The 12,046-nt window shown below is 36.0% G+C and overlaps 1 protein-coding gene across 1 annotated transcript in view; it reads left to right on the top strand.

Annotated features, from left to right (window-relative positions):
* The window catches only part of LOC756224 (fasciculation and elongation protein zeta-2), a 55,843-nt gene that overhangs the window by 34,202 nt on the left and 9,595 nt on the right, over nucleotides 1-12,046 (top strand). Inside the window, exon 5 of the mRNA XM_011685007.2 lies at nucleotides 11,258-11,547. Within this exon, the coding sequence (XP_011683309.2) occupies nucleotides 11,258-11,547 (290 nt within the window). The remainder of the gene's footprint in view (nucleotides 1-11,257; nucleotides 11,548-12,046) is intronic.

The following is a 12,046-nucleotide window of genomic DNA, read 5'->3' as shown; positions in this document are numbered from 1 at the left end:
TACATGGGATAAAGTGCACATTATAAAAAATATATCAGCAATCTTCCAAAATGAAGGTATGGATAGGTATTGATATTCAATACCTGTTCCCAAGAGTTTAGTGGATAACAGCAAGAGTTTTATGCTCATGATTTTGTTGTTGTGTGTGTTTATACCAAATCTTGCGATAGATCATGTCATATAATAACTACCCTCCCTGGATAAAAAAATTGTTATCAGGAGGTGACATGCACATCCAGGGAAACTTGGGTTTTCAATGATACATTTGCTTCTGTCTGTAGTGGCATGAAACCTAGATAATCTAAAAATATCTTGCTCCCAGAAGCATTAAATTAAGATTATTTTCCAGACGCAGTGTGTCTCATAACTCTCACTGTTGATAAATTAGATCATCTATGGATGGAGGGGCTTTTAACGAACAGATAAGGATGCGCTTTTTATGGTGTTTGCTCAAAAAGGAATATCATAAAGAAATCTAATTCTAAGTATAGAATTCAAAGATATGGTTTCTTTGACGTCTTTTCTTCCCTAGATGGTATTTTTTTTCTCTATTATGTTGGGATATATGTTAGAAGTGGATTGTGATTATCAACATGATTAAGTATCATGTTTTATATGTTATTCCAGGCCGTTTTTTCTGGTTCCATTAGAAAGCATTTGTGATCTAAATGCGGATGCCATTAATCAAACTAAATGTACATGTAATATTGCCCTAATTTATAAGCAACAAGTTGTATTCTTGACTTGAGAATAGAGATTATTTGCTGTTCATGATACTACATGTACTTCATGATACTATGTTCACTCTGTTTTTTTCCAAAAATAATTGATTTTTGTAAAGGCATTCATATTTAGGTAATTAGTATTCTAATTATTTATAAATTCATAAAAATGATTAAATCTAAAGAGATGACAGTACATGTTATTTAAGTGTATATAAAACTATTTTACACATTTACCTTAGTCCTTGAACAAGCAAAATGTTGAACAATATTAGAATTAAAAGATAAATATCCCCTTTTCTGTTTTATTTCAAAATTGTATGGCTAATGCACAAAAACACGTTTATAATGTTTATAGCCATATAAACAGATTTAATTTTCATAAGAAATAATTCACTTGTCATTTGCTTATATTGGACATCTTGCAGTTCACAACATTTAAATCATTACCTCCTAAATGTTAAATATGTGCAGTTCTATCATTAGCCTGCCTAATCTCATGTAAAGAACATCCATTATTACATAAAAGGTATGTTCCAACCACTACACCGGATGACCTTAAAACTTTGGGACAGCTGAAATCTGATGATGAATGGACTGAAACAAAATCCAATATGGAGGATATATTTCAAACTTAGCTGAAATCTCTTGACGTAAATGTTGTTCTGGAATGAGCAATGGGCACGTATGCTGGCAAAAAGAGATTCATAATCCATGAAATGCAGTTTGGATGGATAAAAATAAACCATCAATGATTTGTTCGTAGTTTTGAAAAGAGGAAAATGAAGGGGATAATACCATCTGCTCAAAGCTCATTGATACAAATTTAGATCAATTAAGTTAACAGGTGATACTTGCCCTGTTCTGCCTCAAGATTTAGGGCCTATACTATTTTAAAATGATGTTTGTTTCGACTGCCATATTGCTTGACCATCATGTTAATCTGCCTCCGTATCTCCTCACACTCTCTCGGTCTCTCAGTCTCTCCTCTCCTCTCCTCTCCTCCCGTCTACACACCATTCTCATTCCCCTTTGCCCCTTATCATCCTAATATTCTTTTCTTTACCCCTTACCTCTTCCTTTTATATCCTAATCAACAGAGGCATTACAAGAGGGGGTGTGACATCTTGCCCACCCTCATTAACAAATTTATATTAGCAATTAACAATTCGGTTTGTCAGTTAGTTTGAAATTATGGCTCAGGACCCTTTTATTCTCTGTCTCCATTTTTTGCTTATTAGAAATTGTCAGCTCATGGGTTAGCAAGTGTGGTCTAATGGACCTTCTCCCATTCAGAATGGTCTAGCGATGCCCCTCCTAGTTGAGGATAAGCATTCCTTCATGTTCTTCGACATGACTGGGCATTCACCATCACCCTCCTATCCTCTTAGAACTCACTCATACACAAACAGTCATGATGAATGGTCGTTGTAAAGGGTGTCTGATCATCCAAGATCTAATTACTTTTAAAGAGAGCTATGAACAGCATTTGACATGCATATCACATCAGTAGGGCTGTGACTGAGGCAAAGATTTTGAAAACATTCTGGCTTTTTGTGAAATGATCATTTTAGAGTGGTGGAGTTGTGAGAGGCTAAATATATGATTTAGATGCAAGATATAGCATAAATCCAGTCGGGATACCATAAATACATCCACACAAAATTTGTATTAAATCTTGAATGTACACATGGTTGAAATGGTCAGTAACAAATCATTTTTGTGAAGTTAGTGAGGGAAAATTTAGAGCTGTATTTTTTCATCAAACAAAGAGAGTTGTCTGTTCAAACTAAAAATTCAGAACTGTGCACTTTTGATTTGACAAATTCAAAGTATTTTATTTTGGTCCAGTTCCGAACGTATTCTCTAACAAATACTCCCAAGCAAATCATAAACCTTGGTATTGTATTACCATAGTTTAAACCTGCTATTTATGTTTCAGAAGTACTATTCAGAAGCATACTTTAAGTAACTAACAATCCAAGGCATTGAGTGATGGTTGTTGTTTGTCACACCTAGTATGTGTAGGTGCATTAATCAGATACATAAGTCACTTCCATTTGCCATAGCACATTAGTTATACGCGACATGTCGATTTCCACCCTGCTCATGTACCCTCACATGTCAGTCTCTCGATCCCTTAGCTGTTTGATGTTTATGCACATACCGGTAGTAACTATCTCCCCCATCTCATGCAGTATTCAAGGAGTGTCCCCCAATCTATTCCAATAATATAACCGGCTATCAAACAGGGCCGTGCAAGTGCGCCAGGATTCCACTAGGCATGCACTTTACATTCACAAATAAAGTCCTACTTTATTATTGTAAGAAGATATTAAAGAGGATAGTCAAGATGAGCCTTATCATTCACAAAATGATAGTAGCAGTAAGATATGTATAATTGAGATACCATTGGGAGAAAAAGGTCAACTGTGTTGCAAGACCAGGAATTATTCAGCTCACCTTTTATTTAGGCAAAATCTATTACCTAACATTACATCGATAACCAAATATCCATTAAAAACATAAATTGCATTGGCCAAGTTTTTAAGCTTTGGAAATTTCCCAAAGAGCTCACAAGAACTGAATAAGTGCTCCTGAAATACAAAAAGGGACACAAAGATTGCATCCTTTTAGGAACTAAAAGGGAGGGTAAAATGTGCACTGTGATTATAAAAAATGGAGAACTGATTCTGTAGTTATACTCCGAACAATTTGAAAACAATTTCAATTTTATTAGCCCTACAGTCTTATAGATATTACAATGAAGTTTGTGCAGATAGACTATGTTGTCTGAGCTTACTGGTTTGTTCACTACCAACACATACCATGATCCTGAGCTCACATTGAAGTCTTGGCTAGTAGACTATGCTGTCTGAGCTGACTGGTTTGCACCTCAGGCTTCTCTACCAACACATTAAAAACATACTCTGATGAGATGGGTCCCTGAGCTCTGCATAATGATATGTTCCCTCCCCTAAACCTTCACACATCAAGTACATCTTAGTCTGACTCGTATAATGAATTAATTCTATTTGAGAGGGGCTGATGGGTTTTAAGGGGTGCTTTGTACACAAGTAATTAATGGATAGGCCTACATGTATGCATTCTACATAAATCTAATAACAGATATGGCCTCTATATATATTTAGATAATTGTTATTTCATATTCACAATATAGTTCAGTATACTAGTCAAGGTAGGATATTCTCTCATTAGAATTCAGAGAGGGATAAACCAACAGTTGCAAATAGTATTCACTGGTATACTGGTTGGTAATTAATTTTTAATTGATTTCAAGGGTGAAATGAGACAATATTGAATCATTTACAATGTTATTGTGGTGAATGCACTGTTGCATCATCTCTAATGCTTACATTGCTTGCTCTGTAAATTAGTAATTTCTGATTGGCATATGTTTATTTTTAGATATCCATCCTGCAAATTGTAATACTCTTTCTAGCCTAGAATTTTAATTTTGATTTAAATAATTATATTACCACATTAGACATACTCCAGAGCGAAAGGATAAAAAGTCCAAAGCGATCCTCTCCCGTGTAGTGCCTCGATGGTTGATGTCATTATAGCAGGAGAGAAATTATTGATAATAGGGGGAGCCCTTGTGGCATAATGTCTAGAATTCCTTGAAGATTGATTTATAATTTAATGTCAGGGAATTATTCAATTACCAACGAGAACAACATGAGTTTCTGTAAGGGTATCTGGTTCTGTGTGCAGTATTATCATGGTTCGTTATACTTTGGATAAGGCTAGTTAGGAGTTATGTAGAGCAGTGATGAAATGCATCACTAGATTTTGTAAAGCATTCAAATATATAATCAGAATATAAATAATTAACTATTCTATGAATTGAGCAGGTTTTGAAATATCTATTTTCTGGTTGGAATGTTATTTCTCCATCCCCAAAGAAAGAAGTGTAAGTCACAAATATAAAGAGTATTCTATGGACACGTTGCATGTTAAGAATTTTAGTATCATCTAAATACACAACATCTGTGTGTAGAATCTGGCAATGAATTTCAGCCACTTTCCTCCTTTTCCTTCCTACCTGTCTACATGAGACCATTTCACTAATGGAAAGTATTGCATTTATGACTCACATGTTATTCCCTCTGTCTGTGCATCTGTACGCCAGTATAATACATCCCACTTCTCAATCACACTCCCCCTTTCATCTCCCTTATCTAGTATATTGTCTGCCTGTACCAGGAGTGTGTGTTGGTGGGGGGGGGGGGGGGCGGGGGGTACAGACATGTTGAATTCATCTCATTGGTGTGCTCTTTTGGTTTTTATTGCTATGGATAACTTCCATCTCGTCAACATTGAAACATATTTGTTCTATACCAGCTCTGCTTTGTCTTCTTTTGAATCATGAATTTGGTCAATCTGGTACATGAATCAGCAAACTACATTAAAGCCCTTCTAGTTTGTTGTCTGAGCTCCTGAAATCGCCTCCTTCCTCTCGCTCGTATAAAACCAGGAGATTTAGAACTGGCATATAAATGTTGTGTTTGATCCTTGCATGCATCATACCATGCATCCTACGTATCTCTCCATATATCTTTTGAGATGTGATATCATTCATAATGTGTCTCTCATTTTGTAGACGTCATATGAGCATGCTATTTAAGACTTGATGTTGTAAATACTCAGATGGAAATAGCAACATAATCTCCCTCACATGAAAACACTTCTCTCTAGATATTGGGGGACGATTCTTTCCATTGTATACTATAGAGGCAATATACTTGTGTCTGAAGTGGAAAGCAATGCAATTTTGCTTTGTAGTTTTGCATACTTATGACTTGATTTCGAAAACAGATCAGCATTGTGTATCAAAGACATTTTGAAGAGCAAGTTTCTATTTTTATAGGACAAACGCGCATTACCATAAGGATGAAGCAAAGTGATAACAAAAAGCAGTACAGAAAATAGATCATTTGATGGTAAAAGTGGTTTATCGTATTTCAGAGACCTTTTCGTTAAGTAGTTCCATTAGTAAGGGTTTTTTCCCCCCTCTAATGGATGGGTTTCTTCTAATGGAAATGGGGTCATTGGTGTGGAGATGAATCCCATAATCCAGTTCTGTGAAAATGGACTTCTGTAATTTTGTTTAAGTGTTGATCTTAGGGCAATCTTCTTTTTTTTTTATTGGGGGGCATTTTTTCCCTATTAATATAGTTCTTGATATTTCTTTTTAGATCTGCTTTGATTATTTCTTTTAGTAAATCATAAATGTGTATTTCCTAGAACCTGGCAAGCAAAATGAGATAGATTGATATTGATGTAGTCTATGTATGATACATTCTGATCATGACTGAGTAGTAGAATATATATTATTACATTCAAAAGAGCCCTGTTTTGGATGAAACATTCATGAAAACATAGTTTACCACCTGAATTACGTTCATTATCCGTCATTATGATTTTTTCCATAAGCCAACTTACATGTATTTCTAAAATCATAGCAATCAACTAAATCTGATTTCACAACATTGGCCCTACTTGTAAATGCTGTAATAAATTAAGACATCACAAAAGAAAAACACTATGAGAGACATGTATGTGCCAAATTCTAATTAAGACACAGGACCATGTCCTATATTTTAATTCCATCAAATTACTTCATATCTAAAGAAGATAGTCTGTACAACCACAGCAGACTTGCCTGCCTCAGAGCCTCAAGGCAAGTCAATGCTTCAGATGAGGGTTCCTTCCCTGTCAGGGCCCCACCAATCTCATTTAGGCGTTTCTTATGAGCTAGTAATTTGAGACAAGATCCAATTTTGTTTGTGTAGAGATGAGTGGTTAAGCCAACCCGTTTTATTATTTGAACAGTACCAAACCAACACATGAAGGGGGTAGGAGACCATCATCATACTCTCATTGAACATTCCCAATAATGAAAATAGGAATTATGTAAAAGGAGAATATGAATCATAGATAAAGGGGTTTTATCTTTTATGTTTACTGTTCATTGTGTGTATCTGACACCGTGATACTTTAAATTGTGGACAGAATCGTCTAACTCCCCTAGACTTTCATCCAGGTCATTTTCTTTGTTTCCAGTGATTTCTTTATTGTTTCTTGAACTAGAGACTAGTCATTTATCCTTTATAGATGAACCAAAATGAAATAAAAGAGATAGGGAATAATGATCTCAGAGACACTTGCATCCTCAGGGTATTAAAAAAAATGAAATGTGCTATGAGATAATTTCTTAAAGATTGATATTTTAGCATATTTTGTTAATTTTTATAAACAAAAGTAGAACAGATTATGGGCAGTTATGTTTGATACAAGACCATGAAGATACAGACATAATGAAGAATGAATATCATTAAAAGAAACAAAACTTATTAACATATATGGCTGGGGCACTTGATAAAGCTTTGTGACATTAAGTGATGTTCAGAGTTCAGATACTTTAAATACATGGGAAATAGTATACAAATATAAAATGACAATTGAGGATCTAGCTGAAACTATTCGCAATCGAAGGAACATCAACTAGTACTATTCTCCCAAGGGCCATTGATAAGGGATATAATAGAAATTAGACAGATTTACAGACCTTCTAGAGCCATGGGTACTATTTGGTAGTATACTGCCATTTAAAGATGGAGAGGACATAGTTGGTGATGACTGCATACAAGACGAGCCAGTACCTTCCTACATGTACACTGTGAGATGGATACACCTGTTTGAGGCCTCAGGAATGTGTGAATCACAGTGAGATGTATGATAATCAGCTCTTGTGTGTCATCCAGTATTGGAGCTCTCTTGACCACCTTCTGATGTTTTGATCTTATTCAGGGATAAATCTCCTGCAAATGTCTACATATTGTATCTTTAGTTTCATTTTGTTTTGCTTTTCCACCCTTACTTGATAGATATTTATTTCTTCATTCCTTAAAACATTTTCATATATAGCATTGAAGCTGAAAGACAAAAGTATTACTTTGGTATCTCGAGGTGGAAGATATGATGACTCCCCTCCCCCTCCCTCCTTCCCTCTCTCTCTCTCTCTCTCTCTCTCTCTCTCTCTCTCTCTTTCTCTCTTTCTCTCTCTCTCTCTCTCTATTTATTTATACACCTACCCCTTCTATACCCCGTCCCGCAGGAAATTTTCTCCCTGTGCGTCTTCCATCCTCACCTAATCCAGAAGACCTTTGCAGTCTTTTCCTGTCAATCTCCTCCTTGCTGTATTTATAAATATCAATGTACACCTCAAATGACTCACCTTCCCTCTTAATACCCCTGTACTGTCCCTAAAACCATATCCACCTGTCAAACGAATACCACAATCCACCTGCCTTGTTGCCAACAATGATAATGAATTGGAATAGAAAGTTCACAGGTAAATGATTACTATACAATTAGAGTTTCTTTTTTAAAAGAATAGTCTAGACAAATTATATGGATATTTGTTAATACAATGTTTGCCTATATATAGTGCAATGAATAAAGATATTGCATCACTAATGATTTGGGAGCAGAATATTTGATAAAAGATGTGACTTTTGACAGTATTAGGTTCATGCTTTTGATAGGACGTTCCATAGTCAGGAGATCTCAGTTTGTGAGCTTGCCTAGTAGATACTGCTTGAGACAATTCTCTCAACGAGGTTGTATTATTCAATGAGGTTTGTGCAGAAGAATTTGGGAATTTAGAAGGGAGGCCTTACTATTTATAACAGGTATCAGGGCTGTTAAAGTATATTGCGTGTGTGCCTCCTCCAAGAGAACAATCATCTTCTAATGACTACATGGATTAAACTCTGCTTTGAATTTCAGATGGGGATGAGGTGTAGGGAATCTTCATATACCGGTATACAGTGATAAGAAATGATTTCACAAATTATCGAGTATTGAATGTCTCCAACTGTGTCAAACACATTTGCTCTATGTGTAATAGATGGCAATCAATTTCTCCCTACTTTCCTCTTCTCTTCTCCCCCCTTCTCTCTCTCTCTCTCTCTCTCTCCCCCTCCTTCCCCCTCTTCCCCCTCTTCCTCCTCCTTCCCTCTCTTCCTCTCTCCTTTTAACCTCTTAGATAACTACCTTATTTATAGGATTGGAGCACATTTCCATAGAAGCAATTATTCATCCAACTCACCACATACAAAGTCTCAGGAGTGTCTAGACCAAATTGCAGATGCACTGTAGAACATAGAATCTATCTCATGGCTGTCCTACCATGTCCAACAACACACCATGTTTTCTTTTTCCAGTTTTATAGTTCAAACCAAAGTCAATGGTGTTTCCTTTTAATTTGAGGGTTGAGGGTCAAAATTATGGTTTTGGGAGAGTCGATCCTTTTTCAATTAAACTCTGCGTTGAAGGTTTTGCTCAAATGTCATGGCAGTGGGGAGAATACAAAGACCTTCAGTCGTTATATCTGCCAACTGGTTGCCATGTAATTGGAATTTATCAACACTCTTGTCAGTTGCAATGCTAGTCAAATCACTTTTTGGAAAATACATCCCTGGGAAATCTTGACATTCAATATGAAATGATAGAAATCTGAATGTAAACAAATGGCAAATAGAGTGGTCGTTTAAGAACATGACTTCGAAAGTTGTATTAAAATCATTTACCACACCCTAAATAATGAAGATGAAGATGCTATTGAGTTACATTGAGTTCTACATATAAAGTTATAGATTATAGATTGTTCTGATGTTACGGTCACAAAAATTACTTAAATATTAACAAGAAGCTAATTAGATTTACATAATATTCCACGAATTCTCGTTTCATCAAAAACATTTGCAGGGCTCACAAATGGATTTCTATACTGTAATTCAACCGTGCTTCGCCTCCGCTCTGTATTAGTAATTTAAATATTCACCTTTTCTTGCCATCATTAGCAAGATATTGATATATCATTCACTAATTAAGATAAAAGTAATCTCTGTCTGTACTCATGGCCTGGGTCAGTGTACTTGTGGTAATTAATAACAGTACATGTCTAGAGATGGCTCTATGTGCTATCTGGTGTGCCTGCACGTACAGCATTGAGAAAGCTAGCTTTCACCAAATAACAATCAGAGAGAGAGAGAGCATGCATGGTGTATAAACAACCATGCAATGTAAGAGATCTCCCTGGCTTGGATATTAAAGTGTTGAAAAGGGTGCATTACAGTACATGTTCCATTAGCTGGGTTCTAGCTCTCCGCTGGAGGTATGGATCGTCATGAATCCAGAGTTTATTTAGCTGATGTTTCAGTTTGTTTTCATTTCCTGAACTTATATTAATATACAAAGTGATTGCCATGCAGGGACATGCAGGGAAGTGAGAGTGAGTGGAAGATAGAGGTATGGTCTGTTGAGAGCCAGAAGGGCACTTGTAAGGCATGTGTAACAGTATAGGAGTTAACCTCCTTGTGGTTATCAGCAGATGATGCAGGGTGAAAGAATGGAAGATGGAAGAGAGATATGGAAGCAGAATATTACAAACAGATAGAACAAGAGATTTGTCTGTGAAATAGGACACCTATTACCTGTTTAACAAAATTATATCATATCTAACAAAGTAAATATTACTTCAAATCTTTAATTTTGTTTCATCATACTGTACATACATTCTGTAAGAATGTGTTTTTTCATTTACAGTCATGTTAGTAGGTTAAGTTACAGGTATTAAGTATTGACATATAAGTGAGAGAGAGAGAGAGAGAGAGAGAGAGAGAGAGAGAGAGAGAGAGAGAGAGAGAGAGAGAGAGAGTTACAGATTTCAAAAAATGCATGGGGGAACAAAAGAGAAAACAAGAGAAAGTGGGTGCGAGTGAGAAAGGAAGAGGGAGAGAGAAAGTAAGAGTAAATAAAGACAAAACCAGAAGAGAGACACAGTAGAAACAAAACACAATAGGAGAAATAAGAGCGAGGGTATAGAGAAAGAGAGGAGAAATGGTATTGTACATTGCTTTGTATTGATTGATGCAAGCTGGTATGACATATGCATGTATTTAGTGTGTTAGGTGAGAAGATGGCATTTTGTTTGAGATGAAGATGGATGTGATGATGGGTGCTCCATTGATTATGGTTTCATTACTTTTAAGTGCAATGACTGTTGGATGACTGCATGCACTGCATAGGAAACACAACTGAAAAGAAAGATGGAATATGATAATGATGATGTGGGAAAGCAACTCAGTGCTGGTAATGATGGTGACATGTGTTTGTTTTTTTTACCTTTGCAATGAATCAATTGTACATGTAATATTATTTGACTATGATTTGTTGATGCAGGAGCAGATCGAGGGCTCTGTTTTATAAAAGTTATTACCACTAACATATGCTAAATTTCTATTAAAAATTTGCTCTCTGCCAATCAAATAACGTGATTTCAGTAGCTTATAACAGTTATTGTAAGTTGTTATTGATAACAAGTTTGATGAAACAGGACCCAGGAGAGAGGGGCTCAATTAAAAATAAACTATTGTAAATTGTAGTGGATATTTTAATCAAGCCTACATTTGTATCTTCTGTTTGTCTTTCTTTATATACAGAACTGAAGAACATGACATTGGTACAGCTCAATGAAGTCCTGGAGGAATTGGACCAGACTGTCAAAGAGTACTCAGAGGTCTTGGTCCAGCAACTAGCCCTGAGAGAGGACCTGGACTACGAGAAGGAGACCAAGAACTCGTTCATCTCGGCTCTACTCAGCGTTCAGAATAAGGTCAAGGGACGAAGCGGAACAGGAAACAACGGGGCAACCAAGCAGAAAGTAAAGCAGGACCCTCTCTCTCTACTCAGCAATAAACTGAAACTCAAGAATGGCATTGAACCAGGCATGGTAAGTGGTCTCCAGTGACCCCATGAGATTTGAAACTCAAATAAGTTGCTTTTCCAGCTGCACAATAATACATAAGCCTAAGAGGTTTTTCTCTGTACATATGAAATATCCAGTGCAGTTGCTCTTTCTGAAATATTGAAAGAAATGGGGAGAGTTAATGTATGGACTGGTTTAATGGAATTATCAATTTCCACTCAAAAGAAAGCATGAAAAACTAGCAAACTCACTTACGAGTTCACTTTTTTTGTAAAGTTTTCTTTTTTGATCCGAGGCACACTTCCCTTTTTATCCAAATGCTCCTATGTTAAAAAGATGCTATTTCAGCAGTGTGAAAATTAACATATATCCAAGATCCCTTTCTCTCATTATTTATATAGTCGATATATCGAGCAAGACAAGATAGCGGAAGTGAAGGAATATCCGCTGGCAAAATGTCTTCCTTTTTCTTTTTTTTCTGCAAGTTAATATTATGCTGACTACATCCTGATCACGCCCAATG

Source organism: Strongylocentrotus purpuratus, unplaced genomic scaffold (assembly GCF_000002235.5).
Source record: "Strongylocentrotus purpuratus isolate Spur 01 unplaced genomic scaffold, Spur_5.0 spur5_scaffold_5, whole genome shotgun sequence".
Classification (NCBI taxonomy): Eukaryota; Metazoa; Echinodermata; class Echinoidea; order Camarodonta; family Strongylocentrotidae; genus Strongylocentrotus; species Strongylocentrotus purpuratus.
Note: the sequence above shows the minus strand (reverse complement) of the source record. Positions and strands in the feature narration are given on the sequence as shown.